This window comes from Planococcus citri, chromosome 1 (assembly GCF_950023065.1).
Source record: "Planococcus citri chromosome 1, ihPlaCitr1.1, whole genome shotgun sequence".
NCBI lineage: Eukaryota > Metazoa > Arthropoda > Insecta > Hemiptera > Pseudococcidae > Planococcus > Planococcus citri.
Genome location: NC_088677.1, coordinates 90603393 through 90629544, shown reverse-complemented (window position 1 = coordinate 90629544; position 26152 = coordinate 90603393). Strand labels below are relative to the sequence as shown.

The following is a 26152-nucleotide window of genomic DNA, read 5'->3' as shown; positions in this document are numbered from 1 at the left end:
ATAAAATTGGAAGCAGACCAGCGGCGGTAAGAGGAGGAGGAGGAAGAAGAGGAAGAGAAGGAAGAAGAAAAAGAAGTTACAGCAACGGCAGGAGAAGTAGTAGTAGTGTAGTTGGAGACACGACACAAGTTTAACCAAACTTGAAATAAAAACCAAAAAAATAATGAAACAAAAACTACTCGTGTAGCTTAGCGACCTTGCACTTGACGATGGCGGTGCGGCGGTGGTGATGGCGGTGGTGGTGGCGGTGGTGGTGGTTGTAGAGCGGTTTTCAGGTAGTTGGATAGCATACGAGTAGCATAGCATAATACAGACGAGTACGTAGACGTACATATTCGGTACTCGACTCGTATTACATAGTACGTACTCGTAGCTAGTTAGCTATAGCTACATACTCGTACACGTAGCGTGCGCGCCTAATTCATTCGGCAAAACGTACGTATGTCGTATACCCATTACGTTTAAGGTTTACGCTTTACGCTTTACAGTTTACGGTTTACGTACAGCAGGTACGTCGTCGTCGACGTCGAATAATTACCTATTGTCGTACGGTACGGTACGTAAAATACTAATAAGTACGCGTTAGTTCGAGTGGTCGTATCGAAATCGCCATGTTTAATTCAAATTAGCGTAAGTCGCGTTTAAAAAAACACACTCGCACCCACGAAAACCGATCAGTGAACAAGAAGATTCAATATCAACAGTCAAGACGCAAAGTGTTATACCGATCAATCGATCATCAACGATAGAACGCTGGACGATCGTGTCATCGTCACCGCTGAATTTCGCCGGTAGTACGAGGTACTGGTACCTACAATCCTTACATCTATCTATCTATCTATCTATCTATCTATCTATCTATCTATGTAATGTATCTAGTAGATAATAGACATAATAAAGCGCTTGTCAATTATTACGTATACGTACGTATAGTATGTACATATAATAATATGTATTTCTCCATACATATTTGTACGAGTACATTATGCTCGGTTTTTATTTTGGAGAGAACTCGATATCAGATAGGTACGAGTAGTTATTAGTTAAAAATAAGACAGACTGCCAAAGTGCCAATCCAGTACAGTGCTTTTTCATCACTCCAAACGTAGGTACGAGTATGCTGCACACGCGCACGTCCCGCAATTTCCACTTTGGATAACTCATAACACGTGCAGTACCTCAGTCTCCTACCCCCCCCCCCCGCCCCTCACACCATCGCTGATCGTAGCAACCTAAAACGTTGCGATTCGAATTCACAAAAATGTCCACTTCGTTGATCCATCGAATTCAAAATTCAAGACCACCGTCGCCCTTTACGAAGCACTCAAAGTTTTTCAGTATACAATCGAAAATCACAGCTCTTTTCCGACTTTAAAGCGCTTTTTCGTCGTTAAAAATTGCTCGCGGGTTAAAATATGTACCCCCGTCAGCGTCATCACGCTTTTCACAATCACTTCGATAAAACGTCCAAAATTTATACCTCGCCCTAAGTAATTTTTTTTTACCGAAATTTTGTTGAAAACCGTTTAAAAATATGCAAAAAGGTAACGTGGATTTTGAAAATTTCATCGAAATGATGGCGAAAAGTGTGATAATCGCCAATCGGTGTACATACTTCGGCCTGCCGCATGCAAATTCAGCGTTAGTTTTCTGTACAACCACAACGACTGTTTTAATGACGAAAAAGTGTCGCCATGCAAGTCGATAAGAAATGGTAATTTTCACGATCCGCCAATTTTCCCACGCATCGCGAACTCGTAGAAAATCCGAAGTGGCCGATTTATCATGTCTAAAATATGCGGATCGTGTTCCGGATTGATAACAGCAGAAAAGACCCATATACCTAGCTGTTCTACGTGTAAACGTTTATTCCACCCGAAAGATGAGAATGACACCGAATGCTCCAGTGTCTGTGGAGATGTTTGGTATAAGAAATCATCGCGGAAAAAGGAATCCTGGACCTGTTGCGAATGTAAGAATGATAAGGTTGTTGTCGATGCGGAAAAGAAGTCGGATAGTGATCTGCTGGCTAGTATTGAGAAAATATTCGATCGGAAACTTGAGCAATTCTATGAAAATAGACTGAAACCGATTGAGCAAGGGCTAGCGAATATATCGAAGCAAGTTGGTGAACATACCCAGTTGATCTCGAAGGTTGAAAAAAGGGTGAAAGATATCGAAGATAACGGCTGCTCAAAGTGTACTCAAATTGCGAACGAACGTGATGAGTTGAAGGATAGAGTACAGGTTCTGGAGACAGATAGCTGGAATAGTTGGATTGAAATCGAAGGACTGCAGAATTACACGAGGAAGGATAATGTGATAGTCACTGGAATTCCTGTCTCTGATCAGGAAGATCCCTACCAAATTGCGATCAAGGCGGCGGAGCTAGCTGGGATGAAAATTACAGCTCAGGATATCGTTGATTGCCACCGTTTGCCCTCCAGAGCTAAAGATTCGGCCCATCCTCCATCTTTCATAGTAAAATTTGTAAACAGAGAAACTAAAAGAAGAATGATTGATGGTTATAGGAAAACAAAACCGACAGCTGATACATTCGGAGGTGATAAAAACGTCAAGATATACGCCAATGAGCATCTGGCACCACTCACGTCAGAGTTATTCAGACAGGCACGTTCGCTAAAGCCTATGTACGAGATTGTTAGATGTGTAAATGGCATCGTATATGTGCAGAAGAATAAGCAGTCACAAAGAATACGTATCCAGTCTAAGGTGCAGATCGGAAAGCTAAAAAGTGCCTTTACCTCTCCAAACAGGGAGAATTAGGGTTTAACTTCTATATCTTCTAGTATTTTCATTTTCTGCTGATAGTTGTAATACTCTTTTCATTTTTACATTTTATTTTATCTTACTCTATTTTTATCTGTGTTTTGCTATTACTAATATTGAGTGAATGTTGAGGAAAATACTATCCTTGAATGTACGCTCCCTACGTAGGAATTATGATAAATTGAGGCTGTTCTTAGACAACTCAGTGGACTCTGATTTTGATGTTATTATTGCCACAGAGACATGGATTTCGGTAGATGAGTCACCAAGGTTTAGACTACCTGGGTATGAAATGTACCATGAGGAGGAGCCAAATAGGAGGTCTGGAGGTGTTGCTCTTTATGTAAGGATAGGTCTGTCTCATGAGGTATCTGGCAAGTCTTTCAATACCTGTAATATTATTAAAATTAAGTTGATTGAGGATGATCTTACTATTATTGGTGTGTATCGATTGGGTGACACTTCAAAATTTCAATTTGTGAGTGATTTGGCCCAGGAAATTGGTTCGGCATCCGAATTAGCAATTATAACAGGAGATATGAACATTGATGTTAGTACTGATACCGCTGAAAATTCGTTGTATCTAAATATGTTGGCTTCTGAAGGATTCAAGTGTCATGTTAGGGAGCCCACAAGAGTCACAGCTGACACTAGCACCTGCATTGACCATGTATTTTCTAGGGGGTTGGATGGTAATGATGGGGTACCAGGGATTACTTGTAAAATTATGAAGACAGATGTGTCAGACCATTATTCTCTTGAGATTGAACTTGCCCATGCTCAGCCCCCAGGCGGCACAGTTTCATCAGAGTTACGTAATCTTGAGATTACGGATTGGAAAGCACTGACACTCAAAATGAGACAGGTTACTTGGGGAGACGTTTATAGGGCTATGGAGGTGGATAAGGCATGTGACTTGTTTCTGGATGAGCTTAAGACGAGAATGGCATCTTGCACAAAGTCAGTTACCTATAAAAAAACATTTAAAAAAAGAACACCATATACTTCTGCTCATTTGGCCTACCTTTCCGAGGAAAAATCAAAGTTATATAAAAAAATGAAAAAAATCCAACAAATTTAGAAATTACTCAGGAGTATAAACAAATGTCAAAATTAGTGGTTCAGCAGAGTCGGAGGGATAAATTGGTCTACCATTCTGGAGTTTTGGAAAAATGTAAAAATGACCCACGGAAGTACTGGCAACATATAGATTTGATCAGGGGGAAGCATAAAGAAAAACTGACTAAAATTAGAATACACCAAGAGGAGGTTTTGGTTGAGGGAAATGAAATAAAAGTCTCTAATGAATTTAATAGATTTTTCATTGACTCTGTTGATAAAATCTCAAATGAATTCCATAACCTGGATACAAACAGTGCTTACCCATCCAAGAAAATTATAAATAGCCTGGGGTTCCCTCCAGTGACATGTTATGAGATTCAGACTGAGGTCTCAAGTCTCCTAAACAAACCATCTACAGGACATGATCACATTCCAGCAAAACTGTTTAAGGATAATTCTATTATTTTGGCACCAGTTATCGCTGACATTTTTAACAAATCAATAAATCAAGGGAAATTCCCGAAGTCTTTGAAAAAAGCCATTGTTATTCCTGTTCATAAGAACAAGAGTAAATTACTCATGGAACATTACAGGCCAATCTCCCTCCTTTCAGTACTATCAAAAATTTTTGAAAAAGTTATAAAAAATCGAATTTTAAATTTCCTTCATTCAAAAGATTTCTTTTCAAAACAGCAATACGGATTTTTGTCTGGGAAAAGTACTAGTGATGCCCTATTTGATCATATTACTGAGGTAGTTGATGGCCTGGATGCAGGTGATAGTGTTGCGGCGGCATACCTCGATCTCAGTAAGGCATTTGACACAGTTGATGTTGGGATTCTGTTACAGAAGCTGTGGAACTGTGGGATAAGGGGCGTGCAGCATGACTGGTTTGGATCCTACCTGGAGGGAAGAACTCAAGCTGTTAAAGTTGGGAATAAAATTGGGAATTTCTTGCCTGTAGTGCATGGGGTACCACAGGGCAGCATACTAGGTCCAATTCTCTTTTTAATTTACATTAATGACATCTTTGAACTGAAATTAAATGGTACATTATATGGATTTGCAGATGATACAACTTTAGTAAATAGGGCTAAAAGTCAAGATGATCTTATTAAGTTTATTAATGAAGATTTGAAAATATTGGGAGGCTGGTTCTGGCAACACAAATTAAAACCAAATTCGTCCAAATCAAAATTGTTAAGTTTTGGCTATAGGATTTCCCCTGACCTGGGGTCTAGGTGCTACTTGCATGAAAGCCCGGATTGTGGGGCTCTGTGTGGCTGCACTCCCCTGTCCCAAGTTGAGTCAACTCGGTACCTCGGAATAATGATTGATTCCAAATTGATTTGGAAAGAACAGAGCTTATACTTACAAACTAAACTTAGAAAACTAAACTATCTGATTCGTTTCCTGGCACAACATTTTGGCACTCAACACATGGTAAAAATTTATTATGCTCTTTATCAATCTGTGCTCCAGTATGGCCTGTTCATCTGGGGGGGAGCAGCGGACTGTCAATTAGAACCTATTCATATTTTACAAAAATGGGCAGTTAGGAGCATTGTTGGTAAAAAGAGGGGGGAAAGTACAAAAAATGATTTTCAGAAACTGAAAATTCTGCCTATTCAAAAACTCTATCAAGTCCAGGCAATTGACTATATACAAAGGAATAGGTCCAAATTTGGAGTTTATGTGAATCATAGGGGGAGGAAAATTGATAACACCGTTGCTCCCCTACCTAGGTACCGAAGAGAAAGATCAGGTGCTCAGGCCCCGTGGTGTGCGCCTAAGCTGTTTAATGCAGTGATGAGTAAAGGTTTGGGCTCTCGGCTGGCACTGGTCCGATGGCTCCTGGAGAGCGAAAACACCTTATAGTCCACTGAGTAGTACTACATCACATGTCTATTTCTATTTCTATATCTATTTTTATTTTTGTCTATTTTTGTTTTCTTCATATAACGTAGGGTCCTGTTGTTCCTTGGTAGATCCATCCATTCATTTCAGTTTTCACCAATGTGTTCCTTCACAATTTTCTAAATTATCTGATGTAATTATTTATATTTTTTAGCTTTGTTTTAAATTCATTTATATACTTAATTATTTACTTATCTATTTTTGTTTTGTTGTTTTTCTTCCCTCCTCCAATTTGTAAAATTTTATTTCAATATTTACTGTCGAACATTGTTACCATGGAGGCCTCCTCGCTCGCGCAATGGCGCATTGGGGGGGATATTTTACATTTTGTAATTTGAAATACTGTTTTGTAATTTGAAATTTTAAAATCTACGGATCCGGTTGGTGGAGCTTAAAAAATTCACATGGCATTTTTCAAGGGCAGCGGAGGGGGTGGCCGCGCGGCGCGCGAGCTATCGAACAAATTACACTACCCAAAAAAGCGATAAACCGGCTAGTTTTTTTTTTCAATAACGATCCTACTTCAAGAACCCCGGGGCTTGGCACCCTAAATAGTGAGGGGGAAGGGACTCGGACACTCGGGTTCGGGGAATATACTCGTAACTCGCGCTCCTCGTCATCTCCTCGCTCGTTGCTCACGCTCACGCTCATGTTCGTTATGTATTTCATTGAAAATAGCGACACTGACGGGTCGAGATACCAGTTTGCATGGCGGTGGAAATACCGGGGTTGGCTAAATGGCTACGCGACCACATTAGCACGCCCTGGAAAAAGTGTGAAAAATTAATCTACATACCACGTAGGTAGGTACGTACATAAGCGTATACACAACTCGTATTAACACTATAAATATGTACCTAATTAATACGACGAGTATGGAAAATACTCGGTGTGTACCTATCTCATTTTATATTCGATCGTTTTTTATGACGAAACCGGGTGGCGGGTACTTAGACCTACCTACTTATCGCGCTCAACGAGTTTTTCGTTATTTTCGTTTTTTGTTTTTTGGTTCACATTAACCGCTAGAGTGTTACTTCGCCTTAAAAATCCGATACCTACGTCTACGACACGTCTAACATTGTCTAACTTACAGACAAACAGCCTTTTCGCTCGCAAGTCGCAACCCTACAACTCTGCCATGCCAGGAAGACGGACGCGGACGGAAGAGCTCGCTTCGATATCTAAACCAGCGTCACTTGGTGGTTTACGTACTCGTACTCGTACTCGTACTCGTATTTCGCTAGAAGAACAGAACTTACACTACGATTTCAAGAATGTACTGCCAAGCGCAATCACGTAAAATGCCTCGTCGAGCGACGTATGTACATAGACATACGCTATTAAGCTCGTCTTCAACCCTGGCCCTGGCCCTGCATACGTCACACAATGCGCAACCAGGGCCGACGACGAGAGGGAGGGCATGGGCAAAGGAGGGCCCGGCAAATGAAGACCCTGCGATGAAAGAAATACGAGTACCTATCTGTTTTTTTACTTCCCAAAACACGAATTTTCGAAAACTTTTACCCTCGGTTCGCCCGAGCTTGTTTCAATTTCTTTTTCGAAATTGCGATTTCTAGCGGAAAAAAAGGAACATCGTGCAACTTTACAAGTTTCAAAGTGATAAAATAAACTGTCTCGTCGTGTAAAAAGTACCTATCGTTTTTACGGCTCTCGAAATATAATTACCTAAATTTTCAAAAGATTTCGCCCTCGCTCGGGTTTGTTCTCTGTTCTTTTTCAAAATTGGCACGCTAAAATGAATATTTCAAATTATAAAATTATAAAAACCAAACAATAAATTCCTCGCATAAAAAAACATCGCTTTTAGCTCTTTCAAAATACATACAAATTTTCAAAAAATTTCGGCCTCACTTCTCTCGGGCCTGTCCTTTTTTTTTTTTTTTTTTTTTTTTTCAAAATCGACTTCCTAAAAAAAGTAATTTTTAGGCCTCTCGAAATCAAATAACTTTCAACTCCGTTCGCCCTCGTTTGGCTCGGGCCAATTTGTTTCTTGTTTTCAAATATACACAAAAATTCACATTCGAGCTTTCAAAAATCCAAAACAGAAAATGAAAATGTTTATAGGTAAGTCGTACGAATATTATACTTACATCGAGTGATCAACCGAAAAAGTTGGTACGAGTATTTTCTCCCTATATCAGTCGGCATTCGGCATTCGGCAAATTTTCAGTTGAACCCCTTCCTCCTACACCTGACGAAAAACCTCTCTACATACATGCATGATGCAGTTTCGTCCCAAGAAATGGGGCCAAATTACTCGTACGAGTATATGTATTTGCCCCGGACCCGCATTGGTTCTGTTTCGACGCCCCTGTACGCAACGTAACGTAATGTAACGTAACGTAAACGTAACGCCGCGCTGCTGCGATACGCTACGCCGAGACTTGACACGACGCGACGCATTCCTCCTCCCTTGCCCCTGGATTTTGCCGCAAACAGCGCTACATGTAGATAAGGTACCACCGGCCCAAGGTCGTTGTACTCGTAAATGAGCGTCTTTTTTATCTTTTAGTTTTTCTTTCTTGTTTTTTTTTTAATAACGTTCATTACCGTACGTTGGTTAGTTGTGAAAATAAAACGCCTAATTGAAGACTACTTACGACGAGTACAACCGCAATTGGCGCATATTATCACTATCAGCGTTCAGCGTTCAGCGTTTAGCGTTTAACCTTACGCACACGATTCCTACTTAGGTAGGTACTTGTATGTACATCTACATAAGTACATAAGTAGAGGTACACTCGCACTCGCATCTTTGTCAGCACATTACATTTGCATACGATTCGAATTCCAATACTCGGCTGGCTGATTATTTTCAAATTTCTTCGATAAAACGTGACTTTGGCGGGTTTTTGTCTGCTCGTAATTACACGACGTAATACGCGTACGCCGCGCCGTACATCTACATACATATTGCACGAATGCACGCGTCTTGACTTTCAGTAGTTTCTTCGTTTTTTGCCAATTTTCGTTAATCAGTCGAGTATTTCGTGTCGTGTTGGTTTTTGTGCGCTGATTAGGCCCAAAAGTACCTAGATACTATTTACCTTCTAATACCTATCGCCTATCGCCTATCGACTATCGGGCCCGATACCGCCGAGAAGTGCTTTCAGTTAGTTGCAACTTGCGTCTTGTAATCAATCAATCAACCAGCCAGCCAGCCAGCCAGCCAGTTGGTTAGTCGCAAGACTGCGCGTACGCGATCGCGACTATAAATGACGAAAATGAAGAGTCCGGATTACCGCACGGTAGGTGAAAATACCGAATAGGCTACTTACGTACACGTATGTACTTGGCTAATTACGTCGAATGACGCGCGATATTTCGCTCATCCGCAATCCGCATCGACAAATAACAGCTCCAGCTCCAACTCCAACTCGTCATCAATAACAACCGTGTTTTACACGTACATCACACAGGTGACAGCAGCACCAAAATTTTCTCACAACAAACATCGACCAATTAATGAAATGAGACGCCAAAAAACGAAATCCAAAAAAAACGCAGCTCAATCCAGTCAATTTTGTTAGCTACTCGTTTGTTTATCGTATTACGAGTACCATACGAGTACGTAGCCTACATAAGTTTAAATACACGTATAAATTGATGAGATGTACGTAAATTTGCAACTATGTACTTGTAATACTCGTAATACAGTACGAGTATAGGTGTACAAGTACGAGTACATCTTAGTACGTGTTTGTGCGTAAATGTCTAATGTACTCGCACTAGTATGAAGTTGAAATTTACTCGTTGTTGCCTATTTCACAGCGAATAAGTCATCAAATCATCGGTATCACGAGTCACGACACGTAGGTCTAGGTAGGTACTTGTAGATGAGTAGGCAGACAGGCAGATAGGCAGATAGGTAGACGTGGGAATAAGCGGGTACGGTACATACAGCACCGCACCGCACCGCACCTATCCTAATTAATACCCACCAAGTTACCAATCCAACAGTACTTGGACTTACCAAGACTAACCAGAAGGGTTAAATACCAACCAATAACCATAACCAACACCAACCTACTCGAAACGAGTAAAATGACAACGAATAACGGAACGTAAATACTCGTACTTCGTACTCGTATACGGTATATACTTAGATATACGAATACGAGCGACGACGCGAAGCCGATGGGGTGATGGGGTGATGGGGTTATGGGGTTGAAATTTGTGCGGTTGGTTGACGTCACCGTCATAGATTTGCACAACGACAGCGACAGCGGCAGCGGCATATCCGCCAACGCTACTTGCGATTTTGCAGCCACCACAACCACTGTCGCTACTCGCTACTCGCTACTCGTACTCGTACTCGTACTCACTATTCAGTATTCACATTCACTACCCCCAATACGAGTGAGCGGCCAAATTGCGTAAAACACTACCCCTAGCGGCGGCGTATCGCAATATGTTCCCACACCTACACCTACACCTACACCTACACCAACACCCAAACGCACACCACTCCAGCGCTGCTCAGTGCAGCGCAGGGCCCAAATGAACCGAGTATAGCCTACCTACAGTCTACCTACACCTACTCGTAGGTACTGTGTATAGCTTTAGGCTGCACCGCTCCCGTCAGCAATACCGAGTACTGCACCGAGTGAATAGAAAATTGTGGGCCCTTTTCTAAACTTACCGTCGCGTCAAATTAGCTCTAACTCGGTAACTCCGAATGCGCGATGCGTAAGAAAATGAACGAAAATCAGCGCCAAACGAAACACACAGAATTGAATGGGTACGAGTATTTTTTTTTTTCAAAAAATACGCGCGTACTGTTAGTCCAAGAAAATTAGCACTCGATTGGGAAAAGTGAGGTAGAAAGCTGAATTTTGGTATACTGGTCCATTTTTATGTGCTGAACACGAATCTGATGAGTTCCCGCTCGTCCATGGTGAGCGATCTCCCCTATTGTGGATCTAAGCCCCCCAAAACAAACCAGGTTTTTGCAATTTCCCCCCACCCCATTGCATTTTAGCGAAAAACGAGGTTATATACAAGAATCTACGTCAAATTTTCGGTCTAATGATATATCAACCGTTCTTCTACCCCCCCCCCCAAGGGGGTGGAGCTGGAACCATTCAAATGAGAGGGGTTTTCTAAAAAACACAAAACAACTATCGGCGCACAGGAGGGGTGAAACGGCCCCCGGGAGCGTTTGAGTTGATACTAGCAATAGCATGGAAAGTGAGTACCATCGAGAAACTACCGTGTCAAAAATTTCAGATCCACACCACCTCGCCTTTTTGGGGAACCCCCCTTTTTTGAAATTTCAATAACACTTTTCTCAGCCCCATTTCAACCGATTTTGAAAATTTTTCCGGAAGTTACGTATATCCTTAGTAGGTATCTCCGCAAAAATTTTCAACCCCCTCCCCCTCATATTTACCCCTCAAAACGGCGTTTTTTTTTCATTTTTTTATGCCTATTAACAATCAAGATTGCGAGGTACAATTCTGGAAACACGTTGTTTGGATGTATTTTTGGCCCCCAAACATCATATACTCTATGAGAAATATTTTTGCTTTGGTGCGCCGTGGTGAAAACTTGGAATAATGTATCGTAGTATCGTAGGGGGTGGGGGGGGGTGAAATGGGAATTTTGAGAAAAATAACTATCAACGAGTAGGGTATCGTTTTCATATGATTCGATATCGCCGAGTACGAATATGACCTCAGATTTTCTGCTACAATCACCTAGTCCTCTCCAGAGCCCCTCAGCCCCCCTCGCAAAATTCGCCATTCTTTTGAAGATCATTCGATCTCTAAAGTCGAAATGGGCTCCAAAGGGGAGGTAGCTGCAAAAGTAAAAATTTTCCACAAAAAAAGGGCCAAATATTCTTGTTGATGGATACACATACAAACGAAAATCTTTTCAAAAATGTCATCTATAAAGGAATCGAAAAATATGCTTTCTTAAAAACAATTAGATACCAACCTAGGACCTACCTAATTAGTAATTACTCGTATTATTGATACATAATTGATGATTAATATTTACTCGTAATTGATAAACTGATAACGCGTATAACGTATTGCCGTCAGTTTATTATACATTCTCTATCATTTTGTCGGTTTTCGGGCTTTATTATCGCCTCGCCTCGTATTGTACATCGTGTCTTACTGGGTCGAGAGTACTCAATACTCAAACTCATATTCACACACCTAGATAATACCTTACCAATACATGATTGTGTATGTGTATTTGCCTATTTGACATTTCGTTCATTTCGATTTCGAAGAATCGCATTCGTTTCGCTTAGGCACCTCTACCTACCTACCTACCTACCTATCGTTTTCGTAGCTACAGCTACAGCTACTGTAGAGAGTACATCGTCATTCGACACATTGCATCGTACTCGTACTCGTACTTGGATACGAGTACGATATGCCTAATCTTTATTCACGCGAAATATGTATATTCCGTATCATCTATACGTACATACTGGTATGTATGTATGTACTTGTCTGTATAAAGGTAATTGTACTCGTATCGTATATCGATTATCATACGAGTAATAATATGTACTAAATACTCGTCGTCGTCGTATCTAATGTAAACGTTAGGTTGATCGGTATTAAGTATTTTGATTTTACTCGGTAGTTGGACCATTACAACTACTCGTTACTCGTAGTACTCGCACATATCGATATACTCGTATCACGTATGTATGTATGTATGTATGTAAATACGAGTATGTAGGTAACAAGGTACGATATGAGACGATAACGCAGCGGCACGGCGCGGTGATGACGAGCTGATAAACGTACTCGTACGTAGCACGTAAGATTGAGCTTAGGTTGGGGCGGTGATGCGATCTACTCGTATCACCGCCGCCGCCGCCGTAACTATGTACATATGTATGTGTACCTAACTACCTATATCTACGAGTAGAGCAACAGCTACGACGAGTACTTATTCGCCAGCGAATGGTAGTTGGTTCGCAGTGCGTGGACGACAGGAACAAGTGTACCGTACTCGTGAAAATAGGGTAGATACTGATACCCTACTGCAGTGTACCACTGTACCTACTACTTGTGCCTACTCGTATCGTATCTACTTACGTTAATTTTACGTATTTAACGCGCAAGTTTCGAATTCGTAGTTTCGCACATCGCGAGTGCAGCATAACGCATACCGCAAGTAAAAGCTTTTCCTACAGCTTTTCAGCTATAGGTACGTACCTACCTAAGTAGAATAAATATCCTATACCCTATACCTTCCAGTACGTACACGTACGTAAACATACTGTAGACTTAAACATAGGGAGGATCGGGAGAAGGGGGAGGGGGATGGACTCGAATTTCAACGAAAATTGGTCGAGTTTCTGAATGGCACGGGCCTCTCTGAGCCTGCCTCATTGAATTCAAAATTCAACGCCCCTTGCGCTCGAAGATGGACGGTTTACGTAAATTTTCATTTCTCATTACTCGTACTTTTACGGTACTACGCTTTTATTCACATATAAAAAACCAACGCTGGATTCGTATCCGCCATTCGGCGCGGATGTAAACAACTTTCAAGCAAAAACGTGAATTCGGACAGTTTGATCAATGAACAATTGAACAATGATCCATCAATCTTCCAGCGCTCGGTAGAAGGCCAAAAATGGTGTTGATTTTCGAGTTCGATGGCCCGATATTTTTCTTTTTGTACCTATACAAGTCCTACTACACAAAAGTGACAAAGAACCACGATTTCTTTTCTCGAAAATCATCCTATGTACTTTGAGAACCCCGGACTTGTAATAGACATACACACGTGATGCGGGGCTACACAGACGCTCCCAAAGTGCATACCTAATTAGTAATTACCTACTCGTACATAAACACGAGTTCATGTGGCACGGCACCTAAGGATACGAGTAAATGTCGATGGGCTCTGATATCGATAGGTATTACGAGTAAGTACGACTTGGACTCGGCTATGATACGAATAAAACAACCGCAACACGAACACGAAAAACACATCTACCTACTTTCGTGCTGGTAAATTTCAAGAACCATAGGTATACATTACAATATACATAGGCAAATGTTACGAGTATTCGTTTTATTTAACCATCAACCATGTAAAGGCTTACTCGTCAAAATTTCAATACGCAATACGCAAAGTTACGCACACGTTACTCGTATCTCGTATTTATGCGGGTGTATTTGTGTAGGTAGATTTTTGCACCCTGAAGCGACATTTTACGTATTTCGGATGGCAAATGAAAATAAATAGGCAGGTACCATTATAAAGTAAAAAAAACATAAAAAAGACTAAATTTCGAATAAAGAAACGGCAACTTACGTAGCACAGAAAAACGGCGGCAGCGTCGGCGGTGTGGTGCAATGGTCGCGATACCCACGACACGGACGATGCGACGCTACGATGGTGCACTCGCATTTGAGTCCTCAACGCGTCTAGCATCTAGGTAGTCTGAAAACACAAAAAAAAAGAAAACACGTTCGATTATCGTTCATTGGCTAGACTGAAATAGGTACATACGAATTACGAAACAACGCGTAAAAAATAATCTCGCAATTCCTCTAAATGTGTGATTTAAAATGTAGACGAGTGCGCCCAATTTTTCACGTGGCGCGTGGCTATAGAATACGAGGACGAGTACGAGTAGACCTCGATGAGAGATAACGATGCCGAATGCGAATATGGCGTAAACGATCGTTGTCAAAGTGCATTTGCAAGGGAGGTAAGGCTGCTCAAAGTTTTACTTATAGTATAGTATCGTCAAGTTTCAGCTGGCGCGGCAGGTCTACTTGAAAACTGCAAATGCGGCGAATTTGCAACGTTTGTCAGTTTGTGTACATTACATAGGTACGAGTATGTATGTATTTCTCTAGAGTCCATCGCATCTACGAGTAGAAGAATTATGCCAAGTACGAGTACGTAGCCTACATGTGTACATAGACGTACTACAGTCCAAGTAAGTACGAGTACTTACTTGGACTGTTCACCAACAGCGACTCTTCAATACGAGTAATTTACCTGCACAGCTTCACTAGCGTCCCATCGCGTCGTATTGTACGACGATCAAACGACGACCAGAGTAGGTTTCTAGGTACGCGTACGCGTACGCTTTCCAATCTCTAGAAGCCCGAATGCTCCGAGAGTATAATATGTAACTATACATATTGTACATACGTATTTCTATCGCGTAAGACAGAAAAGTTGATAGGAATATACCTCGTACTCGTACTCGTAATTAGAATTGAATGTACCTACTACCTAGACCTACCGATACTGACGTAAGCTGGCTTACACATACACATACACATACTCGTACTGTATGTAGGCACTAGGCATGTATCACGTATGAGGGTATCTACTTGTTTGTCTTTGTACCTACATCTACGCGTATGTGTATATGTATGTACATATTTTCTTGTGTCTGTTGTCTACGAGAACATCAGCTTTATTCTTTACATTAAGGTAGGCTGGTCGCAGCAGTAGTCGTAGTCGTAGCATTGATATCTAATCTATACCTAGTTTCGGATGACCTTTAGCAGCGGGACAGCGCGGCGCAGCGCGTAATAATTAAGCCAACTCGACGCGACGGTAGATTTTTGTTTTCACTCGATCAAATTTCACGTTATCACATAACACAATAGGTACATACATAGTATACCGCGAGTAGGTAGTTAGGTACATACATACATACATACATACATACATACATACATACATACGCGTATGTGCATCGCACAGTGGGCTGTGAGCACCCTCAAAACGGGCGTAATTCAAAAACTTACAATGAACCCTAAAACAATGGTCCAATGATATCCTCCCTTATGTTTTTGGGGTCGCAGAATACGAATTTGACAATATTTTTTTTGTTGGGGTTGGGGGTGGGGGGGGTGAGGGGGGTCAAAAATTCAAAATTTGACCATAATGACGTGTGATATGTCGAAATGTATGTTTTCGAGGGTGTAGATTACGAATCTGACAATATTTTTTTCGTAGGGGTGAATGGTGGGGGATGAAAGGGGTGAAAACGGTGAATAATTCAAAATTTGATTATAATGACGTGTGATATGTCGAAATGTATGTTTTCGAGGGTGTAGATCACGAATCTGACAATATTTTTTTCGTAGGGGTGAATGGTGGGGGATGAAGGGGGTGAAAAATTCAAAATTTGACCATAATAATGTGTGATATGTCGAAATGTATGTTTTTGAGGGTGTAGATGACGAATTTGACAATATTTTTTTCGTAGGGGTGAATGGTGGGGGATGAATGGGGTGAAAACAGCGAAAAATTCAAAATTTGACTATAATGACGTGTGATATGTCAAAATGTACGTTTTCGGGGGTGGAGGAGGGGTGAAGGGTGGGGGATGAAGGATTTTCTGTTGGGGAGCCGTCAAAGTCCTAGTAAGACAAAAATTTGTAACATTTTAACGAAATTCACCAACATTTTTCACTATAATCGACCGTGGAGGTCGCCGGAGCACTTTGGAGCAAAAATGGCAATTAACATCTTGAAATACACTATCTCAAGTATTACCTGCCACTGGAATTTCCCGTGCATCTACGTGCGAAAATTTTTTCTATTCCAATTCGTGCAGCCGAGTAGGAGAAAAACAGGGTTTTGAGATGAATTTCATCTCTATAATTACTTTATAACAACTAAAATCCAGTAAATTGATGGAAAGTACTTACTTTCAGTCGAATTATTCATACTTGGTACATTTCAACATATCACACATCATTATAATCGAATTTTGAATTTTTCACCGTTTTTACCCCCTTCATCCCCCACCATTCACCCCAACGAAAAAAATATTGCCAGATTCGTGATCTACACCCTCGAAAACATACATTTCGACATATCACACGTCATTATGGTCAAATTTTGAATTTTTGACCCCCCTCACCCCCCACCCCATACCCCTACAAAAAAAAATATTGTCAAATTCGTATTCTGCGACCCCAAAAACATAAGGGAGGATATATTTTTACAATTGTGTTTGGGTTTATTGTAAGTTTTTGAATTACGCCCGTTTTGAGGGTGCTCACAGCCCACTGTGCATCGTCAGAGTTGATAAGTTCGAGTATGGCACAGTACATCATACTCGTAAGTCGTACTCGTAGTTTGCGGCGAAGGCTGGGCTCGCTGGGCTCTTATCTGTCGTGTGTCCAATTCTCGTACGAGTAAGAAAGAAGATGGCCATCGTCGGGTGTTTTACGAACCAGAGTACTAAACGTAAACGCAAACGCACAAGAGTGCTGAGATTTTGATCCGCGAGTAGCGAGTACATCTGGTAACTACGCGTACGCGTACGCGTACCCATAGGTATAGGTATACGAATACAAATGCATATAATAGGTATAAGTATTCTTGAAATTGTTTGGATTCAGAAAAGCTACACATACCACAGTCGTATTCGTACGAGTATCGTAAGTTGCAGATTGCGGTCTGCAAGTTACCAAAACCAATCAATAGGCTATACTGGGCACATGGGCACTGAGCACTGCAGAGCAGTAGGCATATGGGTAATTGGGCGATTGGGCTTAAACACGTAAGGCAGATGCGATGTTAGGTATCTCATTGAGAAATTACTCGTAGGTACCTACCTATACAGGTCTCGGCACATTTCAAACCAAGAAGAAATTCGGTAATGATCCATCAAATCGCGAGTGCGAATGCGAATGCGAATGCGAATGCGAATGCATTTTCACACTCGTACGCATCGTCCACCATTTAAATTTTTACGTTCGTGCTAATGTGCTCGCATATGTACCTATATGTAGTCTAAATCGTAGATGTACGAGTACTAGTAGTGTACGTTATGGTTTATGGTATTTATTCTTGTATGTAATTGTACTCGTAATGTAGTATGCATTACCACGCTAATCAATAATTATGTTGCAGATTTACTTGACACTGCTTCGAGCGTTTTTCACCCATATGGAGTTGATAGCGCGATTTATTTTTTCGTTGACCGTATACTTCGGATGGATCGCTTCGCCGGTGTACACGATACTGGCATTAAGACCCAAGAAACACTTGCCGCCACCCAAACAACCCGAAATCTTGGATCTAAGCGCCGTAGCATTGGCGAAAAAGATTAGAAATAAAGAGGTAAGGTATAGGATAGGCTATATCTCCGCATCATGTAGGTATATACGTATCTACTCGTACGACTCTACGTATTTTTTGTATGTACCTCTAACTACCTATAGTTGACCAGCGAACAAGTGACCAAGGCATTTATCGAAAGATGTCGCGAAGTTAACGGAGACTTGAACGCGATTGTGGAAGAGCGTTTTGCGGCGGCCATCGAAGAAGCCAAAAATGTAGATCGCTTAATCCAAAGTGATACGCTGTCCGGGCGAGAAATTGAAACCGAAAAACCTTTACTCGGCGTTCCCATAACCGTGAAAGAAGCTTGTAAAGTAGAAGGTACGAATATTACTACTAAAAATACCCATTAGGCCATTACCCGTACGGCCATGCCGGCTTATAGCACAGTGCAATTTGAGAGCATTTGCGCACATCGCAAGACGTACCTACTCGTCGTAATACGAGTAAATGCGTCCTTGCGCATCGCATCATCAAAGCCATCAAAGCCGAATGTTGAAGATCAGGGCTCAGGGCCCAGGGGATGGCTTCGTGCTTCGTGGTACTTTGGTAGCCCTCGGCTGAACCAAATTCAGGCACCAAGCGCGAAATGAAATTACGAGTACGTGTATTGTACAAATACTTACATCTACGAACACACTACTACACAGATAGCCGAATTACTCGTATGTTTGTATTTGTACCGTACCATGTCAATTGTCTATTGTACTCGTAAGTGTAACCATAGTATAGTGTACGAGTACGAGTACGAGTACGAATAGGATAGATACTTTATGTAGGTACATTGTATGTACAATGTACATGTACATACGAGTACATGCAGTACGCGCGAATCAACATTTCCGTAAAATTCACTTCACTACTTCGCTCGTTGCCGAGTACCTCTACCTACCTACCTATACTCGTAGAGGTATATATTTTTTGTTACATACCTTTACCTTAAACGAGCGCGAACGCAGACCGGTTGCCGTTGCCGTTGCTGTTGCCGGCAAATGAGCAGAGCAGAGCAGAGAAGACCAAGGTCGGTCGATGATCTTCAACTTGAATCTTGATTCAAACACTGCTACGGATGCAAAACTCTCGCGTTGCGTTGCGTACTGTACTATACAAACTCGTACGTCTAACGTATCTTATCTACTCGTACATACATACATACATGCATACATACGAGTATATCTGGGGTACTTATTCGGTATTTCGGCGTTGCATAATTCGTAGGCGATTCGGCAATAAAATTAGTCGTGTATGAAAACACGCGGTAGCCAATTTAATTTTCTGATAGTGATATCGCATAGAGATTCTTTCGACAGCATCGAAATCCTTTACTCTTGGACAATCTACTAGTGCAGTGCATGTACCGGTACGCCATCCCCACACCGAAGGCACGATAGGTGTACTCGTAATTTAAACGAAAGGATTTTGATTTGCGCGACGCCGCGCCACGTCGCGCCGATGCCAGCAAGTGATAGTGATAGAGATAGAAAAAGACGGAAGAAAGAGAGTAAGTACGACTATACGAACGACAGCCAAACAGGCGCAAATACGTACTCGTAGCGAAACCTGTTGTCGCCAACCGCCAACCGGTTCTCTCGGTCAGGGTCAAATGTTACGGAAATCAAAAGCGCGAGAAATATGTAATGTATCTACATCTACATAATGTATACCTATTACCTACACCTACACCTACGTACTACTCGTAAGTCGTATGTATATTATGTAGGTACTCGAATGCGTATACAAATACAAAATACAAATACAAATAGGCTACTACTCGTACTCGTACTCGTACTCGTATAGGCATTAAACCGAGTAAATTCGCCAATTCCGTGTCCCGCTTCCTGCTTCGATTTTCTCGACTCGTCGCGATCGCGATCGGCATACGGATATACTCGGTTCGCTTCGCTATAGCCTGCAGGATGCTAATTCGTGTACTGTATAGTGTATACCTATGCGCAATGCGCATCGCCGCGCCGCGATCCCCAGCTTGCCCTTTATCCTCATCCTCATCCTCATCCCCATTGAGGTTTGGTTTGCTTTCAACTACTCGTCTCGTAGTCGTAGGTACACGCACGAGTGTCGAGTGTCGAGTGTCGAGTATGCACTCGTGCACTGCGTAGTGCGTATAGGATAGGGCGTATCTTATTTAAAAGTACGAGTACTCGTACGTACTTATCTGCTTATGGCAAATTTTTGGTAATTTCTAAGCTCTCGTCCCCGTAACTGTTGGCTATCGCGAGAAAAAAAATCGAAACTATTAACCCTTCAACGCTTGAAATTAGGTCGTGACAAGAAGCTTCTCCAATCTCCACCCAGTCAAAAAAACTCGAAGCTACTCGAAACCTTTTTCTAGATCGTTGTGCATACTCGTACATATGTACCTACTAATTCTGGTCGAAATCCGTCCAACTCCGAATGACTCGTTTTTCAACGAAAAAATCTCCCTAGTGACAGCGACACCTTTTTTGACCCTTTGCAACTTTAGGGTCTGAGAGAAATAAATCAGAGTTTTAGGGGGCGCGGACATTTGTGGGTATAATTTTTTTGGAATTGATGGAAAATCAACGAATTGTTCCAAACTGCAAAAAATTAATCGCCGCCGCCGCCGCCGCCGCGCCGTCCAAGATGGTGGTGCGAACGAGCGAAACTTGAGAATAAAGAGTCAGGACGCGACGACGCGACGGTGTCGGTAAATCGAAAAAAAATCGATCCCGATGAACGGGAATTCAATTTTGAGCGGTAGACTACGTACTCGTAGAAAAATGTCGAGCCCCGAGCCCTAAGCCGAAGGTGCTGAAATTACAATCACTATTGTATAATGTATATGTATGAACGTATTGTACGTTTGCAGGACTGAGTCACAGCGTAGGCGCAAAATTACGAAAAGGCGTGAAAGCTGAGGAAAACGGCGATGCGGTTGCCAACCTGAGGAAAGCAGGCGCCATACCGTTGGCTGTCACCAATACGCCCGAATTATGCTGCTCGGTGGAAACGTACAACAGCGTCACCGGTTACACGTGCAATCCTTACGATTTAAGAAGAAGTTGCGGCGGCTCTTCCGGCGGAGAGGTGAGTCATTCATTAGCCATCAGCCATCGGCCAACCAACTCGTACGAGTAAAATTAACAAAATTACGCGTATCTATAAAAACCGTTCGTTTCATTTTCACGCCAAATACCCACCTACCTGAGTATTCGATCTCATTTGCGATGTGAAAATACGAGCTCAAATTGGCAAAGTTCGATCAAAATGGTTGGGCGGCTGCTGAAGACCGAAAATTTTAGAAAAATAATCAATTCCAAATCCGAGCTCGATTTCGATTTCGAGTTTGGCGTTTGGCGTTTGGCGTCTATCCCAAAACAGTGGGGACTTTTTTGTTTTGTTCGAGTGAAGAATGAGATTTCATGCCTACGAGTAGATATACTCGACTACTCGTATTTTGTGGGGGTAAATCAGCGGGTGGACGATCGACGATCGACGATCGACGATCGTCGTTATTCGTTTTCACCGACAATCCGACATATTTAGCATACTCGCGCTTGTACTCGTAAGAGTAGGTATGGTAAACGTAATTCTCGATGAGCTTCATTTCAGGCAGTCTTGATCGCGTCGTCGTCGTCGCCTCTCGGCATTGGATCCGATTTTGCTGGCTCGATTCGCATGCCGTGCCTGTTCACCGGAATCTTTGGCCATAAACCGACCGCCGGTAAGAAAATCTCTTTTCTCTACGTACTCGTGTACGAGTAAGTAGGCAAATACTATCGAAGACTAACCTCTAACCGCCATACCTACCTAACTACGTGTATGTTTATGCGTATGATGCGATGCGATGCGATCGCGTAAAAGGAGTCGTATCGAATAAAGGCCATTTTCCCGATCACGCCGATAAAGAATTTCAAAAACTACTCAACATCGGACCGATGAGTCGTTACGCCCAAGATTTGAAACCGGCATTGAAAATTATAGCCGGATCGAACGCGGACGCTTTAAACCTCGATCAAACGGTAGGTTCCAAGCTGGTCTGCGGCTGCGGCTGCGGCTGCGGCTGCGGCTGCACCATCCACAGCCGTCTCATACGTATGTACAAATACGAGTATCTATAGATCTACTCGTATGTACAATGTACGGTACGCGTATAATTTTGCAATCGCCTTATCTTATACCCTATAGCTTCGTATATTCGTTACAGGTCAACTTGAACGACTTGCAAATCTACTACATGCTAGACAAAGGCTTCATGTACTCCGAAATATCGGTAGATTCGACAATCAAAAACGCCATCCAGAATTCCGCCAAATACTTCCAAGCTACACACGGCTGTTTCGTTCAACAAGTACGTACCTACTAACGAGTACGAGTTTTCAATATGTACCTACTCCTAAAAATACTCGTATATCCGAGGTCCGATTTCGATTTTAAACACTCCGAATTCCGGGAGAAAAACGGGGGGGGGGGTGCTCGTGCTCGAATCAACTCAATTTTTTTTTTCAATAATCGTGTTCTAATAATTTTACGTGCGAGTAAAATCCAAAATTCTAACCGATTTGGTCCGATAGAAAAGGAAACACGTCTCTTTCGAGAAAGCTCTTCTTTTTTTTTTATCGGAAGCCCTCGACGAGTACTCGAACTCGTTCCTAAAATACGAGTATAGCCGACGTTCGATTTTTGAATCTAATCTAGGGCCTCAAAATTGACATCAGTATCTTTAAAATCTATTCGCTTTAACCTCAAATGCAAAATTTGAACTAAGGGAGGGCGCGGGCGCGACGCGTACCGGGAGTAGGGGTCCCCAAGTACCTATGTTTTTTAATAGCGTCACCTAGACCGTACTACTTGTACGAGTGTAAGTGAAGTGCCAAAGTAAACAGCGTGTTTTTGCGTATTTCAGATAGATTTGCCCGAAATGCAAGAAACGTGCGAAATATGCGTATTACAGACGGCCGAAGTAGAAGGTCTGAAACAAGTATTTTGTCTCAAAGATAATCCCAAGGTAGGTATAGATTGCATTTTTCGAATTCACACTCATTATATGTAGGTACGTTACGTATAAAACCTATAACTACTCGTAAACATACACGCATCACAATATCACATCAATGATGCAGGGTGTCGTACTGTCGATGTCGTGTCATGCTACAGAATAACGCCCCCGAACCAGCACACGCCATCGCCCATTCTGAGATCATTCCAACATCTTCGTTCAGTCTCAAAACTCGAACGTGCGTTATTCGACTCGGTATTTTTTTCACAGAAGAAAGTTCGCTCTTTCTGAAGACGACCCCCCCCCTCCCGACTCCCCGTCACTACCTAAATTTTTCAAAAACTCACACGCATTTATCGACTCAGAGGGGGGGGGGGGATTCGAAGAAATAATTTCATTTTCTTTAAAATACTCCAAAATGCGTAAGAACTGTCGCGTAAGTTGATGTTTTATCGTACGTAAGCGAGTAAGTAGACCTACGCAACGCTGTATTACTCGTATCAATTTGGGAGAAAATGAATTTCAAACGAATGAAATTTATTTTCGGATTAATTCTTCAGAATTCAGATAGATGTGTAACTTCTCAAACAACCCGGAGCTAGAGATACGTATCTAGAGTTAGAAAAGTAGTGCATTGCATAGACTGTACTTGGGTACTTGCTTGTTTTAAAAAACAAAAAGTGATTCGAGAAAAATGGCAAATGGCGCAAACACTCGACTTTTGGCCACGTTTCTTCAAATACGTAGACGTACCGACGTACGTCTACGTACACGTAGCAGTAGAACAATGACGCGACGCGACGCGACGGACGAGCCGCTTGCGTTAGAAAAATACGAGCATATTCGTAACTCGGCCCTTTGAAATGCGAGACTAGGCAAACATCCATACTCGAACGTAAGATGGCTTGCCCAAATGCCCACGTTACCTGTCGTCACTGTCGCTGTCGCTGTCGCAGTCGCAATTGCAAGGGGTTTATTCTGTAGCTGTTTGGACATGGGATACCTCCTGTACTCGTATGGTGTATTGTACGAGTATACGTATAGTATCTACAACGAACGTACACTATTCATGTGTATTGTGTACTACTGTACTCGTACTATGTGCATTGTGCAGGACGAATGCAGCGTGATAATGGAATTCCTGAAGCTACTGGTGAATAAATCGGATTACTCGATACAACTGCTGTTGAACAGATTCATCGTCGAATCGTGCTTATTCATTCCAACGTACAAGAAGTACAAATACGCGACCGTGAAAAACAACTTGATGAAACGTCTAAAGGTAGGTAATCGCTATTCGCTAGCCCCTGATAGCCACACCACGCCGGCGCCGGGCAATGCCTCTTTGGCTTACTCGTACGTCGTACCATAGCCCATAGGCATAGGCGGTATCAGTTCAGTACCATAATACGAGTACCTACTCTACTCGCAATCTACGTAAATATTGAAATTTTGCAATTTTCCATCGATATTATGTACACTATAGGAAACGCTGGGAGATAACGGAGTACTGCTGTTTCCAACTTTCGCTACACCGGCGCATTACAAATACCAATTAGTGTGGAAACTATCTTCGTTGGGTTATCCGATGATTGTCAACGTGCTCGGCTTCCCAGCCACGCAAGTTCCTCTAGGATTAAATAAAAGCGGCTTACCCGTCGGTTTTCAGGTAAGACTAAGGCACGAGTATCTTTTATCGCTAATACCCAATACCCGATACCCGCAACACCTACACGAGTAGGTACAGTACTGCTCCGGTACGGCCCGGCCGGCGGCCGGTAGCCGGCACTGCAGCTACCTACTCGTGTAAGTAGCTGGCTAAGGCGTACTCGAACATTTCGTCGTCGCATCGTTGTAATTTTTGCCCCTTTTTTTTTCTTTTTCGCCGCGTCCGATAAAGGTAATCGCCGCGCCGCATCAAGATCGACTCTGTCTGGCGGTAGCCGAAGAACTGGAAAAGGCATTTGGCGGTTGGATTCCTCCCACGTACTCCTCCTAGCTCCTAGCTCCTAGTCCTATACTGTAAAGTGTAAATTTTATTGTAATGTGGCCATAATTAGCTGTTACTCGTATGTTATGACGTTCGTTTGTACCAACCGTACGTACTCGTATGTCGTGTACCGGCGTGTCTGTGTACGTATATAATTTCGAGATTTACTTAAATATGTACAGTATACCTACTTTTAAGGCAACGATGTACCATTCTACCCTTGCCGCTTTTATTTATGTACTTTTGGCATATTTACAATATACGAGTATGTACCTAGGTAGTAGGTACACCGCTACTCTTACTTGAATTACTTATATGTACCTAGACCTACGTAAGTATAAGAACTCGTATAAGTCTACCTACTCCTCTTCGAATTTATTTTTCTCGATCTGTTTTTCGTGATAATGTCGCTATGCGCTATCGCATAGTGGGACCGATGAATCATTCCAGCTGGCCGAACCACTAAAAATGAAACTATCTAAAACAACTAAGTATTCTACTAGGACCTACTCGTATTTCACTTGCTAGAACTACGTACGAGTAGGTATAGTTGGAACCACAGAACAGTGGCCGAAATGATACTCTGTACCTGCTGTGTGTGTTTTTTGACCTTCTGATTTAAAATTTTACGATGGTTTCACCCAAAATAACCGAAAGTGTCTAGATCAAGTCTGTAATAGGTGTTCTTATTCTCTCGGTTTCAAACCTTATCGTAATTAAAATCAACATTCGACAAGAGACTGAAGTAGAAAGTCTCGTGAGTAACATTCAAAATTCTTTGTTTTCGACTCGTGTAATATTGAAATTTCATAATGATTAAAGAGCGCCAACACGCTCGAATATAAATCAAATTTTCAATCTCAGACCTTGGCCGTCTGTCCAAAGTTGAATATTGCGGGCTCTCAAAAGTAGTATTTGTGATTTCAACAAACGAGACACTTGGCCCGAAAATATTGGAAATTCAAATTTTAGCACTAGCTCACCCCCCTCCCAATCGAGGATCGCTGTTTTATATGTATAGGGTAAAACTAAAACCAAAAAACGTCTAATTTTGGCCAGTTAATTTTTCATTGGTCCCACCGTGTACGTGTCGTCGTCATCATTGTTACTATTGTTGATGTTTTTATAGTTGTTATTTTTTTTCTTCTTTTTCAACGCTACCTACATGTGTCTCGATTAAGAAAATACACGCATGTACTCGTAAAGCATCTGAATTATTTGTAAACCTCCGAGACGACGTGCATTTTTGGCATTTATGTCTTTCGTCGAAGGATACAACTTATACCTACATAGGTATATAC

The 26152-nt window shown here is 41.9% G+C and overlaps 3 protein-coding genes across 5 annotated transcripts in view; 2 read left to right on the top strand and 1 right to left on the bottom strand.

Annotated features, from left to right (window-relative positions):
* Positions 1-26152, bottom strand: part of LOC135841143 (zinc finger MIZ domain-containing protein 1-like) — a 172255-nt gene that overhangs the window by 52947 nt on the left and 93156 nt on the right. The window contains exon 3 of the mRNA XM_065357975.1: positions 14092-14220. The gene's annotated coding sequence lies outside the window, so the exon portion shown is untranslated. The remainder of the gene's footprint in view (positions 1-14091; positions 14221-26152) is intronic.
* LOC135841227 (fatty-acid amide hydrolase 2-B-like) lies at positions 296-26056 on the top strand. Of its 3 annotated transcripts, none has more exons than XM_065358100.1 (11): positions 296-801; positions 17674-17883; positions 17985-18204; positions 20732-20949; positions 21475-21586; positions 21727-21884; positions 22070-22213; positions 22769-22870; positions 23976-24143; positions 24348-24530; positions 24762-26056. In XM_065358100.1, the coding sequence occupies exons 2-11, from the start codon at positions 17710-17712 to the stop codon at positions 24858-24860; spliced, it is 1578 nt and encodes a 525-aa protein (XP_065214172.1). In that variant the 5' UTR covers positions 296-801; positions 17674-17709; the 3' UTR covers positions 24861-26056. The 3 variants fall into 3 exon arrangements, with proteins under 3 accessions (XP_065214172.1, XP_065214155.1, XP_065214164.1); XM_065358083.1 differs by lacking the exon at positions 296-801 and adding an exon at positions 8509-9041; XM_065358092.1 differs by lacking the exon at positions 296-801 and adding an exon at positions 12699-12972.
* LOC135837309 (uncharacterized) lies at positions 1786-2787 on the top strand. Its single transcript, XM_065352538.1, has one exon. The coding sequence runs from the start codon at positions 1786-1788 to the stop codon at positions 2785-2787; it is 1002 nt and encodes a 333-aa protein (XP_065208610.1).

What these genes read in the sequence shown, in the direction of transcription:
- LOC135837309 (XM_065352538.1), top strand. Translation starts at nt 1,786, where the DNA reads ATGTCTAAAATATGCGGATCGTGTTCCGGATTGATAACAGCAGAAAAG.
- LOC135841227 (XM_065358083.1), top strand. Translation starts at nt 9,009, where the DNA reads ATGACGAAAATGAAGAGTCCGGATTACCGCACG. An exon ending in AAAAGATTAGAAATAAAGAG is followed by an intron (nt 17,884 to 17,984) that starts GTAAGGTATAGG and finishes AACTACCTATAG; the next exon opens with TTGACCAGCGAACAAGTGAC. An exon ending in TGGCCATAAACCGACCGCCG is followed by an intron (nt 21,587 to 21,726) that starts GTAAGAAAATCT and finishes ATCGCGTAAAAG; the next exon opens with GAGTCGTATCGAATAAAGGC.